This window comes from Solenopsis invicta, chromosome 16 (genome assembly GCF_016802725.1).
Source record: "Solenopsis invicta isolate M01_SB chromosome 16, UNIL_Sinv_3.0, whole genome shotgun sequence".
NCBI lineage: Eukaryota > Metazoa > Arthropoda > Insecta > Hymenoptera > Formicidae > Solenopsis > Solenopsis invicta.
This window is the reverse complement of record NC_052679.1, coordinates 18,741,146-18,762,976: the sequence shown is the minus strand read 5'-3', so window position 1 is coordinate 18,762,976 and position 21,831 is coordinate 18,741,146. Positions and strand designations below refer to the sequence as shown.

Sequence of the window (21,831 nt, the reverse complement as noted above, 5' to 3'; positions counted from 1 at the left end):
TACATTCTAACAATGTATAAATATGTGTAAAAATAAAAGAAAAACTGAAGCTAATTTTCGTAGATTTTCCTTGCTTTGTATACATTCGTAAAAACAAATTACAGAAACTACAGCAATTTCGAAATTGTACAGAAATCACGGAGATTTCATTTTCTGTTACAGATATCGCTTACGGCACGCGACAACTGATCTGTAAAACCCATTCTATAATAGCCGTAAACATAAAGCCGTAAAGTTGTAACGTAAGAAATGTCAGTTATTCATTCCCTTATAAGCTTGTATTACGCTTTATGACTTTTCAGCTTATCGTTACTATTGTAAAATGGGCTTTAATTGTCCGTTATTAAAACGCTTTTTCTTCTTCCTCGAAGACGCGAATGGAATCTATCGCAAGTTGTTTATTACGAAAATGATCTAGTTGTTCATCATCATCACGGTAGAACGGATGAGAGAACTGGGTGTGGCTCGGAAAAAACTGAAACATAAAAACAAACGTATTAAGCAAGGTATATCTTTTATCGTACCGTGTCTTCTAAGTTAGACGAGAAGATTGCGTGATCAAGGCTGATCAAGCATGGCACTGTTTATTTCATCATTAATACTGTTGGTACTGGTGTCGATTCTGTCGGCGACATACGGACAGAATGTCGGGGGTGAGTATTGATTCTCCTTCTTAAAAAAGAAACGCAAATTCTTGTTTTAAACAAATACGTAGAGCGTCTTCTTTGGTAAAATGTTGCATCAAAACCATGTGTTGTATGTACACTGATAAAAAAATATTATTTCAAGTTTGATTTAAATAAATATTTATTTATTTATTTCATCCAAATAACTCATTTACATCAAATAAGTAAATATTAAACGTTAAGTAATATTGATTTGATACAGTATTAAGTTAGAACTAAATGTAAAGTTGAAAGCAAAATAGTATTAAATGAATAAAAGTGGTTGTAATATGGCTATTTATAAAATTAATTTATAAAAATTAGTTTAATAGAAATACAGTACCTTGTTATAAAATTATGTATCTTTAATTTTCCATTGCTTAGAATTTTCCTGATTTAGAATTTTCCTGCGTTCAGAATTATTAGGAATATCAGAAATTTCATTAAAAAAAACATTTTATCCACATTTCACATAAAACGACAAGTATAAAATTATATCTCTATATTATGTTTTGTTTATACCATTTTCTAGAACGACAATCGATTTATCGATAAAATATTTTAATGTAAGAATTTTGTTTAAAAAATCATATTAACAAAATTCGATGTTATTGCTATAATTTTGTATAGTAACTTAAAATGTGCAGCCGAATAAAAAGATAAATAACAAAAAACACAAGTGTACGCAACTCTGTGTTATAATACACTCAAGTTTAATAATGAAGTATGTGTAATTAAAGATTCAATGTGTACGTTGAAAACAATTAGAAGTGCTTAAAAGTAAAAATGCATTATAACAATTGTCAGTTACTATCTATTGGCATATTAGCATCATTAAAAAACGGCGGGTTTCTAAACAAATAACTCCATAAGCAATTGTTACAATACATCACTTAATTACAGAGATAATAGGAATAGCTGTATTGTCGACAACAGCTATAATAACTTCTTCTCCTTTACGTCCAGATTAAATTAGTTAATTTTTAATTACATAACTTTTAATGTATCTAAATTAATTTTTAAATTTGTTTTATAAACCGTTAACTTCAAGTCATATAGAAAAAAATAAAATTTTGAACTATTATCAAATATACTGTATAAAATGCTTTTCAATCAACTTCATTAATAATTTATATATAAGACTTCAAAATTATTACAACTAATGTCTTCTTTTTATCTTTTTAAAACTAATCAATAATTAAGCTTGGAGTCACATTGAGGACTTAAACTTTTAGACGCAAATTTAAGTCGAGGAAAAAACATCTTTGCACAGTCGTCTACAATTTTATTTTTTGTAATAACTTATAGCTACATTAAATGCGTCTTTTGTATCTTTCAGAGTGGTCATGCGTAATCAACAATTCTGCAGGCTTATGCAAGCATATAAATGATTGCCCACAAGTTTATCAGGAATATTCACATGGTAGAATGGTCAATCAGACCTGCGAAGCTCTCGACCGTATAGTATGTTGCCCAACAACAGATCCCGTGGTCACCGAACTAATAGCGGCGTCACAATCAGAACTTACTCAACAAACGACTACATCGCAGCCTATGATATTGGAATCACATGGAAAAGTAGCAAAAACAAGTAAATAGAAATTTCTTCGCAATCTATCCTCTGATAAGAGATAAGAATGACTGGAACACTTTTAATACTTATCAAAACTAAGTTTAATGAAACTGAATTGGTCTACATCTCATTTTAGAATTCTTTACGTTAGAACATGTCTTATAATACTCATAAACATCACTTAAATAAATGCACACAACTTCTACTAATATAATCAGCGTATCAGAGCTAAGTCAGCATATAGACATTCTCAATAAACTCGAGCGAAAAAGTAACATATTTTTTATCATACTACTTTGCATATATATTTCTGTAAAATTATAACGTAAAATGGAATTTTATTCATATTAACGAGATCTTGAAAAACTTTTGTTTTTCTTTAACAAGACATAATTTATTAAATAAGACGATTAAGATTAGTTAAGACATAAGTTTAGTGTCTAAAATTTTTTTTGTATCCACCAAAATCTTCTTAATGATTTCTTCTCTTTAGAATGTGAAGAATACGCACATGAACTTGGATGCAGAATATTGTTTCATAAGGATAGGTGGGGAGGCGCTGAGAAAGATTTTCGATTTATGGCGACTATCGGTTTCGGTGATCCTAATAATATTCGATGGTTTTGCGGCGGTAGTTTAATTTCCTCCAAGATTGTCTTGACAGCAGCCCACTGCACTTGGGTACCGGATTGGTAAATTTCCGGCTTGTCTTCTTTCATTTGTCTAATTTATACTCGAAAATTAAAAGAGAAAATGATTATAAGAGATTGCTTTTATAGAAATTTGAAATGAAAAATGACATTTTATTATAAAATTTCTACCTTCTGAATTTTGATCAAACCATATCAAAATTATTATGAGTGATTTTAAAATAAAGAAAAACAAAAGTGATAAATTTTCAAACTACAATTAAATAAGTAATTGAAATAAAATTAAAATATTTAAATAAAATTATAGTTTACAAAAATATGCGGAAACTTAAGTTTCATATTTTTAAATATTCAATTTCAACAATTATTATTAAAATATAAAAATTAATTGATAAAAAACTACATCTTAGAATGGCCATCATCAAAAACTTCCATAAATACTTCTCGAAGACTTTGAATTTATTCTATCCTTGTTGGAAATTAAGTAAAAAGTCGCTTTTTTCTCTCATTATGGACTAAATTTTGACATGTATTAATAAATTATAATTATAATTATAATAAATCTTGTTTTATTTTAAAAAGGGGAAATGCAACCTGGGTACGTATCGGCGATCTGAATCTCATTGACGAGTATGACGATGCGATGCCGCAGACTATCGCAATCGCGGAAAGGATAAGACATCCCGATTATAAACGCCCGTTGCAGTATCATGACATAGCTATACTGCGTCTGAAGGAGGAAGCTAACTTTACTAAGTATGTCAGACCAGCTTGTCTTCCGGTAAATTGGTCTGAAATACGTCGGATGTACAGGGTATTTGCAGCCGGATGGGGTCAAGTTGGACGTAATTACAAAGACAGTATTTCTTTAAAATTTTTAGAAACTAATTACAAATCTTATATATTTATTTTTAAATGAGTGCTAGTTCTCTAATTATGAGGGAGCCACGTCTTTTATACATAAATTCTTTTAGTTTTGATCGATGTCAAACGACGCACGAGTGATTTTTAAATGAAGAGAAACAAAATTCTTGGAATGAAATTAAATAAAATACTGAAATAAAATTGCAATGTGATATTGTATAATATTATTATTTACTTTTGTAAATTTTTAAATTTTCAAATTTATTGTCATCAGTAAAATATATATGCATATATGTGGATATGAAATTAATAAAAGCATTGTATCGTTTAATTCTTCAGCTGATGACAAAGGTTCAGACAACTTATTAAAGATAAGGCTCAAACTGGTCTCCCATAGGTTGTGCAACGAGAGTTACTTCGGCGGCAGCCGCTCTGTTGAACTCCCATTAGGAATCGTCGACGAATGGCAAATATGTGCTAGGCAAGTTGAGGCAGAAACATGTGAGGTGATACATTTGCACAAAAATTTGCATGTTTCATCTTTCTCAATAAAAATTTTATTTTATTTTTCTACTAAAATCGTTTTTGTAACTATTACCTAGTTTTTAATGTGTAATTACTAAAAGATTTCACGAGTAATAACAACTGAGACATTAAGTTACAATTTCAAAGTTTAATGTTTATTAAACTTTTTAAAACAACACAAAATGTAATAAAAAATAACTTAAGTAACGCGCATTTGGCAACACTCCCCTATATCATTTTTATAACAAGAATATTTACAAACACAGAAAAATTAATTTAATATATTTGTTATTGTTTAAGGTTGATAGCGGAGGACCACTTGCCTTCATTTTCGGGGACCATGAATGTTCGCACTACGTGATTGGGATCCACAGTCTCGGACAAATCTGCGGCAGCATCATACCTGACGTTTTCACTCGAGTTTACTATTACATTCCCTGGATAGAAAGAACAGCGTGGCCGGAAAATTTTTAATTTATACGACACCTAAATGTGTTCATTGTTTGGGAGAAGCTCAGCAAACAATTGAATTTCAGTTAAATTCAAATGTTAAAGTGATTTAGACAAGAATAACATTTAATGCCATTTTCTGTGACAACGGCAGTGTGCATGATAATTTGCATGGAAAATATACATTTGCAAAATCAAAATTACAGGAATTGCTGCAATTTTGATCCGAAATCGTATGGGAATCACAAAGATTTCTATTCCTGATACAAATTCCTTGCTACTTGCGAGATCTGATCATCTGTAAAACTCCTGATAATTCTCTTCTTCTTTTCTCTTATTTTTTCTTCTCTCTACAACAGCAGTAAACATAAAGCCGTGAAGTTGTAAGGTAAGAAATGAAAGTTATTTACTTGCTTATAAGTTCTTACAATCACGCTTTACGACTTTACAGCTTTACGTTACTATTGTAAAATGAGCTTTAATTATCCGTCATTAGAGCGCCATATTTCCTTCTTCCTCGAACACGCGAACGAAACCGATTAATTTATCGCGAGTTGCTTATTATAAAAGTGATCTAGTTGTTCATCATCATCACGATAGGTCAGATGAGTGAGCTGGGTGTGGCTCGGGAAAAACTGAAACATATGAAGCACAAACGTATTAAACAAAATATATATTTTATCATGGTGAGTCTTCGAGATTAGACGAAAAGACCGCGTGACCAACTGATCAAGAATGGCACCGATTGTTTCATCGTTATTACTGTTGATGTTACTGTCGATTCTAGTGACGTACGAACAGGGTGTTGGAGGTGAGTATTGATTAATCTCCCTAAAAAGAAACGCAAATTATTATTTTAAACGAATATGTAGAGTACGTTCTTCGGCAAAAGATTGCGTGAAAACCATGTGTCGTACACTGATAAAAAAATATTATTTCAAGATTGATTCAAATAAATATTTATTGTTAACATTGTCCAAATAACTTATTTATATTAAACTATTAAACATTAAACGTTAAATGTTAAAGGAGAAGAAGATAATATGACACCAAATTTCGTTTTATTGCATAACTTTGTTTATAATTAATATTTTTTATTGAAACTTGAACAATTACATACGTCAAAGTGTTGTTTGTCAGATTCTAAACTCAATGAAATATTTATTATTTAAGACGTGATTTATAAATATCTAATGCACTGCATAATCGGTGGAAGAAAAAAAATGGTTGTAATATGGCTATCCGTAAAAATAATTTTTAAAAATTACTTTAGTTTAAAAAAAATACGGTACCTTATTACAAAATTATATATTTTTAATTTTCCATTGTTTCAAATTTTCCTAATTTAGAATTTTTCTGCGTTTGGAAACTTTAAAAATACCGTTAGAAATTTCATTAGAAATATTATTTTATCCCTGTTTAACATTAAACAACAAGCAAAAAATAAAATTTTAAATATTTCTGAATATCACCTTCTAAAATGATAGTCACTTTATTGAAGAAACATTTCAATGTAAAAATTTTACTTATAACACCATATTAACAAAATTCCATGTTAATGTTTTAATTTTATACAACTCGAAATGTGTACAGCCGAATAAAATGTTAAATAACTCCATAAGCAATTGTTAGAATATATCACTTAATAACAAAAATAATAGAGGTAGTCATATTGTCGACAGTAACCGTAATACCTTCTTCTTCTCTAGGTCAAGATGAAAAATTAGTTAATTCTTATTTATATACTTTTCACATATCTAAATCAATTCTTAAATTGATTTTATAAATCATTAACTTCAAGCCATATAAAAAGAAATGAATTTTTGAACTATTATAAAATGTACATATATTAAATACCTTTCAATCAAATTTAATAATAATATATGTAAGGTTACAAACTTATTCTAACTTAATGTCTTTTTTTTATCGTTTTAAAGCTAATAAATAATTATACTTGGAGTCACATTAAGGACCTCAATTTTTAGACACAAATTCAAATCGAGGAAAAAATATCTTTGCACAGTCATCTGTAATTTTATCTTTAGCAATTACTCATAACTGCATTAAATGCCTTTTTCGTATCTTTCAGAGTGGTTATGCGTGGTCAACAATTCTTCAGGCGTATGCAGACATATAGATGATTGCCCGCAAGTTTTTCAGCAATATATAACTAGCAAAGTACTCAGTCATACCTGCGAAACTCTCGACTTTATGGTATGTTGCCCAACAACAAATTCTGTGGTCACTCAATCAATACCGGCATCACATTCAGAACTTACTAAACAAACAACTACATCACAGCCTATGATATCGAAATTACCAGAAAAAGAAGAAGAAAAAGGTGAATAGGAATTTCTTTCCAATCTATTCTCTAATAAGAGATAAAAATCGCTGAAACTCTTTCATTACTCTTTCATTACTTGTCGAAACTAAATTTAATAAAACCAAATTGGTCCATATCTCATCTTAGAATTATTTACGTCTTAGAATTCTTTAGAATATGTCTTATAATACGCTTAAACATCTCTTAAATGAATGCACACCTTTTATTGATACAATCAGAATGCATCAGTGCTAAATCAGTATATAGACATTCTCAGTAAACTCGAGTGGAAAATTAACATACTTTTTGTTATGCTACTTTGCATATACATTTTTGTAAAATTATAACTTAAACTCGTAAAGTGGAACTTTATTCATATTAATTAGATCTTGTAAAACAAGATGAGAAAACATACATTGACAAACAGAAAGATAAAGATCAATTGAGATATAAATTGAGATATAAATTTAGTGTTTTAAGTTTTGTATCCTCCAAAATCGTCTTAATATATTTATCTCTTCAGAATGTACACGATTTGCTTATAATCCTGGATGCCCTTTCCGGGCGGGTTATGGTGGCGTTAAAGCCGATCCGAAAGAATTTCCGTTCATGGCGGCTGTCGGCTTCGGCGGTGCTGATGATATCCAATGGTTTTGCGGCGGTAGCTTAATTTCTTCCAAGATTGTCCTCACAGCAGCCCACTGCACTTGGGCACCGCAGTGGTAACTTTCGGCTCGTCTTTCTTCATTCGTCTAACTTACGCTTAAAAATTAATGAAAAAATTATTACACAAAATTGCTTTTATAAAAATTTAAAATAAAAAATAATATTCATTATAAAATTGCTGCTTTCTGAATTTTAATCAAACCATATAAAAAATGCTTTCATTACGAGTGATTTCGAAATGAAGAAAAACAAAAGTAATAAATTCTCAGACTACAATTAAATAAGTAATCGAAATAAAATACTTAAATAAAATTATAGTTTACTTCAGCATATTTTTGAACATTTAATTTTAGCTATTATTATTAAGATATAAATATTAATTGATAAAAAACTGCATTTGAGAATGACCATCATCAAAAGCTTGCTTAAAATTCTTTTCAAAGAATTTGAATTTATCTTATTATTGTTGGAAATTAAGTAAAAAATCGCTGTTTTCTCTTGTTATTGACTTAACTTTAACATGTGTTAATAAATAATAATTATAACTATAACAAATCTCGTTTTGTTTCAAAAAGGGGAAATGCAACCTGGGTACGTCTCGGCGATCTGAATCTTATTGACAAGTATGACGATGCAAAGCCGCAGACTATCGCAATCGCGGAAAGGATAAGACATCCCGACTATAAACGCCCTTTGCAATATCACGATATAGCTATACTGCGTCTGAAGGAGGAAGCTAACTATACTAAGTATGTCAGACCAGCTTGTCTTCCGTCAGGTTGGCCTGACGTATATCGGAACGCCGAGGCAATTGCAACCGGATGGGGTCAAGTTGGACGTAATTACAAAGTATTTCTTTAAAATTTTTAGAAACTAATTACAAATCTTATATATTTATATTTAAATGAGTGCTAGTTCTCTAATTATGAGGGAGTTATATCTTTGATACATAAATTAATTTTTTAGTTTTGATCAATGTCAAATGACGCATAAGTAATTTTTAAATGAAAAGAAACAAAATTAAATTCTTAGAATAATATTAAATACATCACTGTAATAAACTTGAAATATGATATTACATAAAATTATTGTTTACTTCTGTATATTTTTAAATATGCAATTTTTATTGTTATAAAAATTGAAAAAAAATATATGTATATGTAGATATGAAATTAATTATAACATTATATCGTTTAACTCTTTAGCTGATGAGGAACGTTCAGACGACTTATTAAAGATGAAGCTCAAATTGATCTCCCATGCGTCTTGCAACGCGAGTTACTTCGACGGCACCAGCTCTGTTGAGCTCCCATTAGGAATTGTCGACACCTGGCAAATATGCGCGGGAGAAGTTGGAATAGATACATGTGAGGTAATACATTTGCACAAAAAGTTGTATGTTACATCCTTCTTAATAAAAATTTTATTTCAATTTTAGTCTATTAAAATCGTTTTCATAACTATTACCTAGTTTTTAATGTGTTGTTATTACTGAAAGATTTAACATGTAATAATAGATGCATGAAACATCTAGTTACAATTACAAAATATAATAAAAAGTAGCTTAAGTAGTGCGCATTTGGCAACACTCTTTTATATCATTTTTATAACGAGAATATTTACAAACCCATACAAATTAATTAATTATATTTGTTGTTGTTTAAGGGTGATAGCGGAGGTCCACTTGCTGTCATAATTGCTGACCGATGTAAGCTTCACGCCGTGATTGGGATCACGAGTCTCGGACGAACCTGCGGTAGCATCATACCTGGCGTCTATACTCGAGTCTATCATTACGTTCCCTGGATAAGAAAAACCGCGTGGCCATAAGATTTTTAAAATATTGTTTAATTAAAATGTATCTATTTTCCCAAATGTTAAATACATTTCTTTTTTATTTTACACAAAATTTTATTCATTCCTGATGCAAACCCTTATTGAAAATCCAACTTTAGCGGACATTATATAACTACATCCTAACAAAGTATAAATATGTGTAAAAATAAAAAAAAAACTAAAACTAATTTTGATTTCGTAGATTTTCCTGACTTTATATACATTCGTAGAAATAAACTATAAAAATAGCAGCAATTTTGATTAAAATCACGAATTATAAATCGTCTAGCTGCAATAAAGCCTTCTTTGTAGAAAAAGGAAAATAAATGAATTATATCCATTCGTGATTTATTGGTCACAATACATGTACATGCATTGCAATTTGACGCGTCTACGTATTCTTCAAATACATTATCAAAATTATAACATACATTTTGATGGCGCTACTATCACAATATTCTCATTGCACGGCTGTTTTAACAAATATATTATTTCTTTTCGATAAGAGACCTCTTGCATTCTTTCCTAAAGTATTATAATTCTAGATTAATTTAAACGCTACATTTTTTTACTATCTATTTACTATCTATTTACACTTCAAAGTAAAAATTCTTTTTAAATTACAAAGACAATTCTTTTTAAACTTTAATCAAAGAATTTATTTTTCAAATCAATTATTTTATTCATTTTATTTACCAAATTTTCTTTAATTGAAATCTGACACTGTAGTAATCAGCTTAAAATTTGTTGGAAAAATTTCTCTAATGGTTTTCCTTTCAAAACTACGAATTTAAAAAAAAAACCGTTTTTTCGCGAGTACGTTTCTATTTCTTCTTAATATTTCAAATATATTCAATTTCTCAATTCTCGCACCTATTTATTCTTCTTCTCGACCTTCTGGCGTATCGATTAAAAAAATAATTGTTCAAATTCTATGCATTAGATATCGAGATATACGGAATTGAAAATTGTCCGGTAACGTACACCCATGTGTAGCAAAATATCGAATCCAGTATAGTGTGTACGCTTTAATTGGATTAAAAGATTTAAACACACAGGTTCTTTATTAGTTACGTAACAGTTTTTTGTATTTTGCTTTGTTTTTTGTATTCAGTATTTTGCAATTAATAAAATACAAAATAATAAATACATAAAACTGTTACGTAACTAATAAAAGAACCTGTGTGTTCATATCTTTTAAGCTTTTAAAAATTAAGCTTTTAATAAAGAAGAGATCATCCGTTTAAGATTATATAATACTCAAGATATTTACATAAATGTGAGAAATTATGAAAAAATATGAAAAACATGGATAATGAAATACGAATTAAATAGATATTTGTAGTTTCTGTATATTGTAATTAAACAAATAAACTTAACAACATATTAATGGTATAATTTTTAAAATTGTTGAAAAAATATTTCATAATGAGATTGCAGACAGCAAATAAATAATTCCTCTTATTTTAAAAGCTGAAATTAATTTGAATTGTAATTGTTTTGTATTTTCCAAACTAGATACTTTTTACTGAAAAAAAAAGAATTTTATGCACTGAAAGCATTTCCAGCAAATATAAATATCGTTATGTAAATGTTAATATAATTTCTCACTCAACAATGTAAATGTAATATATAAAGTGTGTTATGTAACATTGCTGAATGCGAAATTACAACTAACGATACGACGCTAATTTTGTGTTTGCTAGAATGGCACCGTGGAAACCTATTGAAATATGTTGTTCTTAAGATTAAAAAAATTTTGATGGCATTTTCGATTATGATGAGTAATAGCAAAAATTATCTAGTTACATAAGAAATAGCAAATCGATTTGGTCATAGATCGATTAAAAAACTACGCTTAAATTACACGAAAATGACAAAAACAAGTGAAAATGAGATATTTTTGAAGTTATTAATTAATGATGCTTGATGATGGACTCTGTTCTCGTGGAGAATAGAAAAGTTATTGGAAAGAGCCACAAAATAGTCTTTAAAAGCAAAAGTAACTACAAAAAATAACCGAAAAAAATAAAAAAGCGGTTTTTGGGGTATTTAAGAATATTCTCATAAAAAAATTTCTGAAATAAATCAAGAAGATAGTTTGCATAAAAATGCAACTTTGTAACTATGATTAAAATAGAGAGATAGCAAGTCTTACGAGAGACAAGATATTACAATTTCAAATCTTTTTTTGACTTGTAAAATTAAAATTTTGTCAAAATAGAAAACAAAAATTTGTAATTATGTATCTGAATAATATCTACTACCAATTAAAATTTTAAATCGATTCATTAAAAACTCGCAGAGAAAATAATTATTTACCAAAAAAACATTTTTTTTTTTAAGATTATGGATAACAGGAAAAAGTTTGGGACTTGAAAATTTGGGAAACTTAATTTTTTTTAATGGCAAAAAGATGGGTCAAATTTCAGATAAATCCATTGAGGTGGGAATTTTGACCCTCCTTTCGGGTCGAGCCTTTTGATAATTTGTAATAATCACAATATTATTAAAATTATATTAACAAAGTTTAAATAACTTTGTACTCTTATTTGTAAATTAAATAAATAAGGTTTTACAAAATGCTTTAGTCTCCTAAATCACACTATGTCTTGTAGTTTCTTAAATCACATCATTGCTTTGATTGTGTCGCTATATATATAAAATTAAATATAATAATTATACAAGAATACGTTATAACAATATTGCCATAATGTAACAATGTTATTGCAATATTATTGAAAAATTATCGAAGTAATGACATTGACGGAAATTATATTTAGTTTACGGTATTTATCTCCAATATTAATAAAATTATGCTTATCTAACACATTTTGGTTTGAGAAGAAAGAATCTAGTAGAAAAATTGTCGCTTTGCTCTAGAAAGTAATATAAACCTGTGATGCAATTTAGAAGACCAATTGTCTATTTGAAGGCTTCTTAAAAATCATCATTTAAAAATTTATGACAATACATAAAATTAAAAAAAAAAATAAATACAAAAGGAGAAATCTTGTACTTTATTATGACGTAAGAAAATTAAAAATATTCCTCATAGTTTCTTAGTTATAAGTCTTTATGTCAAAAGTGGTGCACTTTCGGCAACCTTACCCTACATTCGCAAAAACAAAATTACAGGATTTACAACAATTTCGATTCGAAATCGTACGGGAATCACGAAGATTTCAATTCCTGATACAGATTCTTTGCAACACGCGACAACCGTTCATTTAAAAACCCATTCTACAAGAACCGTAAACATATATAAAGCCATAAGGTTGTAACATAAGAAATGAAAAGTTATTCATTCTCTTACAACTACGTTATTGCTATTGTATAATGGGCTTTAATCATCCGCCTTTAAAAGGCCTTTTCAACTTTTCCTACGAGTCACGTACGGAATCGGCTGATTTATCGCGAAATGCATTATGAGAAAATCTTGGTTGATCATCTCCACGTTTGGATAAATAAGTGATCTAGGTGGGGATCAAAAAAAGTATAAAACAGACGTATTAAGACGAAATATATATTTTATCGTGGTCAGTCTCCAGATTAGACGAGAAGACTGTGACCAAGGCAAATCAAAAATGGCACCGTTCACCTCATCATTATTACTGCTGATATTGGTGTCGATCCCGTCGGCGACATACGGACAGAATGTCGGAGGTGAGTATTGGTTCTCCTCCCTAAAAACAAAACGTAAATTTTTGTTTTAAACAAATATGTAGAGCGCGTTCTTCGGTGAATGATTGCGTCAAAACCATGTGTCGTACATTGATAAAAAAATATTATTTTAAGATTGATTCAAATAAATATTTATTGTAAACGTCATCCAAATAACTCATTTACATCAAACAAGTATTGAACATTAAATATAAGTAATTTGATACAGTATTAGGTTACAACTAAATGTAAAGTTGAAAGTAAAATAATAAAGTTATGAAGTTAATAACTATTAACTTAACTTAACTGATTTTATATTATTTAATTTTCAACGTCAACTTATTATTTTGAAGATACAATCTTTAATTTATTAACTTTTTTCTGATAGTAAAATCTGTGTAAAAAGTTTATTTAAAAAATGTATCTATAATAATACCTTATTCTTTTATATAAACTTAATTAATAAATAAAATAATAAATTTGTTTGATGATTCATATTATAGAGCAGTGGTTCTTAACCTTTTTAATGAGCCGCACTCTTTTCAATCAAAAAATACATTTTTGCACCTCCTTGAAAAATAAGTTTTCTTAGAACATAAAAAATAAATTTATTGCAAAACAAATTATTTACTAAAAAAAATACAAAAATATACATATATGCACATTGTGTAAAAAACATTTACATGTAAACATAAAACTATTTGAAATTCAAAATTAGTAGCTACGCCGTTGTTGTTTTTCTTATATTATAGTTTTATTGTAGTTTCTTTTTAGCGATTAGACGGTTGTTACTTTTGAAAATCTAAAAACGTCTCTTGCATCCCTAGAAATGCTTTCCCGCATTTCTAGGGGTGCGCACACCACCGGTTAAAAACCACTGTTATAGAGGAAGGACGGCGCGCAGTGGTCGTAGAATATATCTGGGATAACAAAATATCATAATATCGCGTATAAATCACGTTGCATTCTAAGAAAAATCGTTAAAATTACTTTGTTACAGTCAATTTAGACATTGTAGGATGGTCACTGGTCACTAGTATTTGTTACGTATTTATAAAAGCTGAATTTTAGTTGTGCTGGTAGTACAAATTTTTATAGATGCATACTCTCTACGTCATTTTTAAAAGTATGTTATACATTAATTTTTTAACTTTAATTAAACTTAAAAATCTTGAATGTCAATTTTAATTACTATTGAATTTATAAATGTATGTCGTAATGTATGTATAAATTCGACAAATAAAGTCATGCTATATATGAGCTGTGGCTATGTAATATGGATGTTTACGATGTGCATCTTACTTGAGACATTACAAATTGTCAGTTACTATGTATTGGCATATTAGCATCACTAATAAACGGCGAGTTACTAAACGAATAAATATTTAAGAAAATATTACATCATCTAATAACGGAGATAATAGGGATAGCCATATTGTCGACAGTAGCCATAATACCTTCTTCTCCTTTACGTCCAGATTAAATTAGTTAATTTTTAATTATATAACTTTTAATGTATCAAAATTAATTTTTAAATTGATTTTATAAGACCATTAACTTCAAGTCATATAAAAAGAAATGAAATTTTGAACTATTATAAAATATACTTACTATATGAAATGCCTTTCAATCAGATTTAATAATAATTTATATATAAGGCTTCAAAATTATTCCACCTGATGTCTTTTTCTTTTATCTTCTTAAAACTAATAAATAATTAAGCTTGAAGTTACATTGAAGAAACTTTACTTAAACTTTTAAATTCAAAATCAAATCGAGGAAAAAATATTTTTGCACAGTCATCTGTAATTTTATCTTTAGCAATAATTTATAACTACATTAAATACGTTTTTTGTATCTTTCAGAGTCATGCGTGAGCAACAATTCTGCAGGCGTGTGCAAACATATAAATGATTGCCCTCAAGTTGATCAGAAATTTTCAAACAGTAAAATGATAAATCAGACCTGCGGGCCTCTCGACAACATAGTATGTTGCCCAACAACAAATTCTGTGATCAACGAACCGGAGCCACAACCGGAACATACCGAACGAACGACTACATCACAGCCTATGATATTTGAATCATCGGGAAAAATAGCAAAAAAGAGTAAATAACAATTCTTCTCCAATCTATTTTCTGATAACAGAGAAGAATCACTGGAATTCTTTACGTAAGAACATGTCTTACGTAAGAACATGTCTTACGTAAGAACATGTCTTACAATACGCATAAACATCTCTTAAATGAATGCACACCTTCTACAGATATAATCAGCGTATCAGTACTAATTGTAAGTCAGCATACAGACATTCTCAATAAATTTGAGTGAAAAATTAACATATATTTTATCATACCATTTTACACATAATTCCTGTAAAATTATAACGTAAACACGTAAAGTGGATTTTTATTTATGAGATCTTGAAAAACAAGATAAAAACACACAATTTGTCAAACAAGAAATTTAGATCAGTTGAGACATAAATTTTGTGTCTCTAGTTTTTTTTTCTATTCTCCACAATCGTCTAAATGATTTCTTTTCTTCAGAATGTGAAGAATACGCGGATGAATTCGGATGCCCGAAAACAATGTTTCCTTGGGGTAGGGGTGGTGTTGGTGGCGTTAAAGCCGATCCGAAAGAATTTCCGTTCATGGCGGCTGTCGGCTTCGGCGGTCCTGATGATATCCAATGGTTTTGCGGCGGTAGCTTAATTTCCTCCAAGATTGTTCTTACAGCAGCCCACTGCACTTGGGCATCGGATTGGTAAATTTCCAGCTTGTCTTCTTTCATTTGTCTAATTTATACTCGAAAATTAAAAGAGAAAATGATTACAAGAGGTTGCTTTTATAGAAATTTGAAATGAAAAATGACATTTTATTATAAAATTTCTGCCTTCTGAATTTTGATCAAACCATATGAAAAACGCTTTCATTGCGAGTTATTTCGAAATAAAGAAAAACAAAAGTAATAAATTCTTTATAATTAAATAAATAATTGAGATACAATTAAAATACTTCAAAAAAGTTATAGTTTACTTATGTTTCAGTAACTGATAAAAACTGCACCTGAGAATGACCATCATCAAAAACTTGTTTAAAATTCTTTTTGAAGAATTTGAATTTATAATATTATTGTTGGAAATTAAGTAAAAAGTCAATTTTGCTTAATAAATTATAATTATAACTACAGTAAATCTCGTTTTGTTTCAAAAAGGGGAAATGCAACTTGGGTACGTATCGGCGATCTGAATCTCATTGACGAGTATGACGATGCGATGCCGCAGACTATCGCAATCGCGGAAAGGATAAGGCATCCTGACTATAAACGTCCGTTGGAGTATCATGACATAGCTATACTGCGTCTGGAGGAGGAAGCTAACTACACTGCGTATGTCAGACCGGCGTGTCTTCCGGTAGTTTGGCCTGATATAGATGGGAATGACTATGCAATCGCCACTGGATGGGGTCAAGTTGGACGTAATTACAAAGACAGTATTTCTTTAAAATTTTTAGAAACTAATTACAAATCTTGTATACCTTTAACTGAGTGCTAGTTCTCTAATTAAGAAGAAGCTAAATCTTTTACAATATATATAAATTTTTTTAGTTTTAAACGCTATCGAACGACGTACGAGTAATTTTTAAATAAAAAAACAAAATTAAATTCTCGGAATAAAATTAAATAAAATACTGAAAGAAAATTGAAATGCGATATTGCATAAGATTATTGTTCACTTTTGTATATTTTTAAACATTTAAATTTATTGTCATCAAAAAAAAATATGAATATATGCATGTAAATATGAAATTAATAAAAGCATTGTATCGTTTAATTTCTCAGTTGATGAGGAAAATTCAGACGACTTATTAAAAATGACTCTCAAATTGGTCTCCCATGCGTCTTGTAACGCGACTTATTTCGACGGCACCAGTTCCGTTGAGCTTCCATCAGGAATCGTCGACGACTGGCAAATTTGTGCGGGAGAAGTTGGAATAGATACATGTCCGGTAATATATTTGCACCACAAGTTGCATGATTCATCCTTCTTAATAAACAGTTTATTTTAATTTGAGTATATTAAAATCATGTTTGTAACTATTATCTAATTTTTAATTTGTTTGTACTGAAAGATTTAATGTTAATAATAGATGCCTGATACATCAAGTTACAATTTCCAAGTTTAATGTTCATCTAACACACCAAATGCAAAATATAATAAAAAATAGCTTAAGTAGTGCGCATTTGGAAACACTCTCCTATAACATTTTTATAACAAAAAAATTTATAAACACACACAAATTAACTGAATATATTTGATGTTGTTTAAGGGTGATAGCGGAGGACCACTTACCCTCCTTCACGAGGAATATTATTGTTTGTACAACGTGGTTGGGGTCACCAGTCTCGGACGAGACTGTGGCATTATACCTGGCGTATATACTCGAGTCTACTATTACATTCCCTGGATAGAAAGAACCGCGTGGCCAGAAAATTTTTAATTTACACGACACTTCAATTTGTTCATAGTTTAAAAAGAAACTCAGCAAATGGAAATAAATCTAACTAAATTAAAAAGTGCATATTACTTATGTTAATTCGCGTTTTAAAGTCTACAAATATTTTTGAATTTAAATGAATTCAAATTGATTAAAATATGAAATGCGTTATTTATCATTTTGAATTCGGATGTACTCATGTCTTCATTATTTTTGGATTAAAGTAAATGGAAACATAAAATAAACTATTCATTATTTTGAATTCGTGTGGATCCACGTTTCCATTATATTATTTTTCAATTTATTGAAATACGAGAAATGATCTTTTATCATGTCAAATTTATATTATTTTTGGATTCAAACAAATTTGAAAAATCTGAAGCACATATTCGAAAATGTCAGAATAAATTTATTTCTATCTATTTCAATTCATTTTTGCTTGCTGGGAAACTTTTTTATTGAAAATCCGATTTTATTGGTATATGACCACATCTTATCAATTTATATAAAAAATAAAAGAAAACTAAAGCTAGTTGTTGTTTCGTGGACATTCTTAGTTCTGTTTGCCTGCTGCTCTTAATATCTACTTATATTGTGACATTCATTGATTTCTTGCCAGTGCATTTAATTCTTTTTTTACTTCATCATCGGATATTTTCAGTATAAAAGTTCTAAAAGCAATTATTACAAAAATACAAGAAGTAAAATCTAACATATAAATCTGTGCGGCAACTACAAATGTTGTTTTTTTTTTCTTTTGTACGTGGCACTCAATGGAGCTTTATAGTAAGAAGATACTACACAGAATTCTAATGGAAAACTATTTATAAATAGCATATTAAGTTATTATTATATATCAGTACGGAGATACACAATAGATATAAGGCAAATAATCTATATAAGGTTTTTTATGACCTTTTCATAATCTTACAAGTTATTTGTTGTATTAATTCTATATACTTCATACATTAATACATGTATTTAATTTGTGCAGTTAATGGTGAATTTGTTCATACCTTCACAGAAACATAATAAGTAATATCACTCAAATATTTCTTACATATAAAATGCACGTTATTGTTCTCATTACATTACGTTTCCAACGTTTTGTATTCACTCATTGTACAATATTAACATAAAATTTAACATAAAAATTTTTTTCTCTTACCAATTAATATACATTCTACATTATTTCATAGTGCATTTTCAACTTTTGTTTAATTAAAGTTATATCTGTATGAAATAATTATTAGTATAGAAAAAAAACATTTAATTATATATTTTGCTCATGTTCAATAATAATGGATTACAAAATAATTTTTTTACGCAAATTTATTTCTATCCATATCAATTCATTTTTGTTTGCTAAAAAACTCCCATATTATGTCTACATCCTAACAATATATGCGTATAAATAAAAGAAGATAAAGGTAATTTTTATTTCGTGGACTGGCTCTATTTGACTGCGACTTTCGATCTCTATTTCTTGCATTTGTCAAAAACAAGCGCGAATGTACAAATTCTCTGAGGTGGATGCGCGCAAGGTAGAATTCCTGAGGATACTCGACATTGATCCCTGGACGCGCAAGCGCCGACCGGTGTATCTTCACCTACTTCCATCGCTCCCGGTCGTCAGGAAATCCACGAAAGTGCAGAACGTAACGCGGTCGTCTATTTTCGTTTATCTGAAGAGGCCACCGCCTCCCGCAACGCTGCTGGTCCCAGTCGAGGTAAGGAAACCGCTCATAAAGCGGTCGACTACACGTCTCGTAGCAGGATAAATACATTCAGTGGAGGAGCTCGCCGTTTAGTGCAAAGATCTCTCAATGAGAGTAATTTTTTGGTAACAAAACGCGAAACTGATTCTACGGTTTTAATTAAGACTATCGAGATGAAGACACGAGGTACAAATCGTTATACGTGCTGTGCGAGCGTACATTGCTACAAATTGCAATGCATCTGTATAGGTGCATTGCAATTTGTAGTAACGTAAGTCAATAAAATCAAATGTCACGAATACATCTGTATGATTTTACATTTTTCTCCTTCTAAAATATTTTTCCTTAATTAGCAAAATCAATAATTTTTGGCTATATTTATTATATATTCTACATATTCTATTTTTGCGTATATACAACATTTTTCTAGTCATCTGATTTTTCTGTAACAACTCCATGAAGTATACTCTTACTTCATGAACAACTCTTATAACAACCTGTCGACATTGACTTTCCGACAGGTAGACGGAAGGACGTCCGATGTCGGCTCTTTTAGATGTATGCGGAAATGATACCGGTTCACCATCGATATCGAAGGCTGACGACAATCTGTCCAACAGTGACGGGCCTCTGATTAAGGGCATAATTCGCCAAAATAGTTGCGGCAGCATGCATGTGAGGTAAATAAAAAAGTGATCGTACATTAAATTACATGTAACTCCTGTCCAATGCAAGTATTTTTCTAAAAAAAGATATTTGTCATAAAACAATTCACTTTATTAAGTTTTTCGTTAAAGAAAAATTTACTTGATTATACCTGCGTTAATTGCTTTAATGATTTTGCTTTTCCTGATATTATCTAAACATGTGTATAATTAATGTTACTAATTAAACAGAAAAAAAAAGGAAATAATCAGAATTAATTAGAAACCGATTAAATGCAATTAATAAAAAATATGCAGTTTCACCTGGATCAAATTAAAACGATTTTGAATGATTAATATTCTGCTTGGGCGATGTTAACAGGACAATCGCTTCTTCGTACGGCATGTCGTTGACAGGCGAAAAATCCACCAAGAGACGTTACTGTCTTTGGACGTTGACTTTGATCCTGGCAATAATCGGCCTCTGCAATCTTTTTCTAAACATCACTGTCATCGCTGTTTTACGCATAAGTCAGGGAATGGAAGCTATGGAAGTAATACCAGACGAGAATCTAGTGAAGTTTTACGGAAGAACAGATTTGGACAAGGTATATACATACATATTTACATATTTCAAGAAATATGTAGACTAGAATATAGAAAAGACTATAAAATAAAGATTTGATAAATAGATACATCAGTATATCTTCGTAATCTTATACGTTTCTTCGTTTTCTAAAGATATCCCTGCAATCGGGTATCTGCCAAAGTTACGGTGACGAGGCAATGGAATTATCCGGCGACGAGGCTGGAATTCGCGTCGATGTGAAAAGCCGTGGACGCATTCACGAAGCGCATCCGCACTCGAAGCTGGGCGTTTTACCAAACGGTACCACCATGTCGCAGGTGGAGTCGTTCGAGGTGAAGGACCCGCGTACTGGCGCGATCTACTTCACCACAGATTTCCCGAACTTCGGTCTGCCGAACGGCGTGGAGACAATCAACGTAAGGATCGCTGAAACCCATCGAATCACGTCGCCGGTTAACGAGAGCCTGGCGATCAAGTCCGAGGATGAGGTCTCGTTGCATGGCGCGGAGGGCGTACGCATGGAGAGTAAAGACATCGTGTGGAGCGCCGATCTCGACATCTTCTTGAAAAGCGTGAACGGCAGCGTAGTGCTGGACGCAAAGGACGGCATCTCCATCGACATGGAGAATATCCCGGTAGCGCCGATGTTTCTGCAGAGCCCTGTCGAGAGCCAAGAGCAGTACAAAGTCTGCGTGTGCATGCCGCAGGGCAAGCTCTTCAAGGTGCCTGTCCGACCGGGAGCCAGTTCCCGTATAGTTAATTGCGCGCGGGTTGCTAGAAACGCAGAGAATGATCCTTGCCTGCACTAGGTTCTAAATGAAGACTGATATTTTCTATCACTTCGTTACACGCTTAAGAAACGTGCATATCACTGCCAAATTGCAAGAGAATAACGAAATATAAGCATATTTCATATGTGCGCATACTGAGGTCTAATGTGTCATAGACAGTACGTGAAGCATATTCGAAGTATAAAGGAACGGCTAATTTCTCAACCACATTTACACAGTATCCTTGCAATAGTTATTGACGAAATGTTTAAAAAAATCGAATACATTTTTCGATAAAAAAAATTTACACAAAACTAATCTTTAGTGATGGAATCTCTCCATGGCATTTATACAATAGTTGTAGAAAAAAAAAACGTAGATGCTTAAAGTGTTATA

At 30.4% G+C, this 21,831-nt stretch overlaps 3 protein-coding genes across 7 annotated transcripts; all 3 read left to right on the top strand.

The window, feature by feature from the left end:
* The first annotated feature begins 194 nt into the window (after positions 1–194).
* On the top strand, positions 195–17,878 carry LOC105193129. Its single transcript, XM_039458768.1, has 13 exons — positions 195–653; positions 2,005–2,256; positions 6,817–7,068; positions 7,574–7,772; positions 8,292–8,554; positions 8,922–9,088; positions 9,382–9,545; positions 13,025–13,218; positions 15,081–15,323; positions 15,765–15,981; positions 16,432–16,694; positions 17,059–17,225; positions 17,547–17,878. Exons 1-13 carry the CDS (start codon positions 575–577, stop codon positions 17,715–17,717), a joined length of 2,631 nt encoding a protein of 876 aa, XP_039314702.1. The 5' UTR covers positions 195–574; the 3' UTR covers positions 17,718–17,878.
* On the top strand, positions 3,569–4,927 carry LOC120359839 (serine protease snake-like). 2 transcript variants are annotated; one of them, XM_039459210.1, is made up of 3 exons: positions 3,569–3,733; positions 4,150–4,258; positions 4,578–4,927. In XM_039459210.1, exons 1-3 carry the CDS (start codon positions 3,717–3,719, stop codon positions 4,749–4,751), a joined length of 300 nt encoding a protein of 99 aa, XP_039315144.1. In that variant the 5' UTR covers positions 3,569–3,716; the 3' UTR covers positions 4,752–4,927. The 2 variants fall into 2 exon arrangements, with proteins under 2 accessions (XP_039315144.1, XP_039315143.1); XM_039459209.1 differs by lacking the exon at positions 3,569–3,733 and having other exon boundaries at positions 3,740–4,258.
* A 1,431-nt stretch (positions 17,879–19,309) lies between the features above and the next one.
* Positions 19,310–21,729, top strand: LOC105193126. 4 transcript variants are annotated; one of them, XM_011157466.3, is made up of 4 exons: positions 19,310–19,444; positions 19,954–20,112; positions 20,459–20,684; positions 20,818–21,729. In XM_011157466.3, exons 2-4 carry the CDS (start codon positions 19,973–19,975, stop codon positions 21,472–21,474), a joined length of 1,023 nt encoding a protein of 340 aa, XP_011155768.1. In that variant the 5' UTR covers positions 19,310–19,444; positions 19,954–19,972; the 3' UTR covers positions 21,475–21,729. The 4 variants fall into 4 exon arrangements, with proteins under 4 accessions (XP_011155768.1, XP_011155769.1, XP_039315140.1 ...); XM_011157467.3 differs by lacking the exon at positions 19,310–19,444 and adding an exon at positions 19,455–19,618; XM_039459206.1 differs by lacking the exon at positions 19,310–19,444 and adding an exon at positions 19,456–19,557.
* Positions 21,730–21,831: the final 102 nt, after the last annotated feature.

What these genes read in the sequence shown, in the direction of transcription:
- LOC120359839 (XM_039459209.1), top strand. Translation starts at nt 4,037, where the DNA reads ATGCATATATGTGGATATGAAATTAATAAAAGCATTGTATCGTTTAAT. An exon ending in TTGAGGCAGAAACATGTGAG is followed by an intron (nt 4,259 to 4,577) that starts GTGATACATTTG and finishes TTATTGTTTAAG; the next exon opens with GTTGATAGCGGAGGACCACT.
- LOC105193126 (XM_011157466.3), top strand. Translation starts at nt 19,973, where the DNA reads ATGTCGGCTCTTTTAGATGTATGCGGAAATGATACCGGTTCACCATCG. An exon ending in TGCGGCAGCATGCATGTGAG is followed by an intron (nt 20,113 to 20,458) that starts GTAAATAAAAAA and finishes CGATGTTAACAG; the next exon opens with GACAATCGCTTCTTCGTACG. An exon ending in GAAGAACAGATTTGGACAAG is followed by an intron (nt 20,685 to 20,817) that starts GTATATACATAC and finishes CGTTTTCTAAAG; the next exon opens with ATATCCCTGCAATCGGGTAT.
- LOC105193129 (XM_039458768.1), top strand. Translation starts at nt 575, where the DNA reads ATGGCACTGTTTATTTCATCATTAATACTGTTGGTACTGGTGTCGATT. An exon ending in GGGAAAAATAGCAAAAAAGA is followed by an intron (nt 15,324 to 15,764) that starts GTAAATAACAAT and finishes TCTTTTCTTCAG; the next exon opens with AATGTGAAGAATACGCGGAT. An exon ending in TGCACTTGGGCATCGGATTG is followed by an intron (nt 15,982 to 16,431) that starts GTAAATTTCCAG and finishes TGTTTCAAAAAG; the next exon opens with GGGAAATGCAACTTGGGTAC.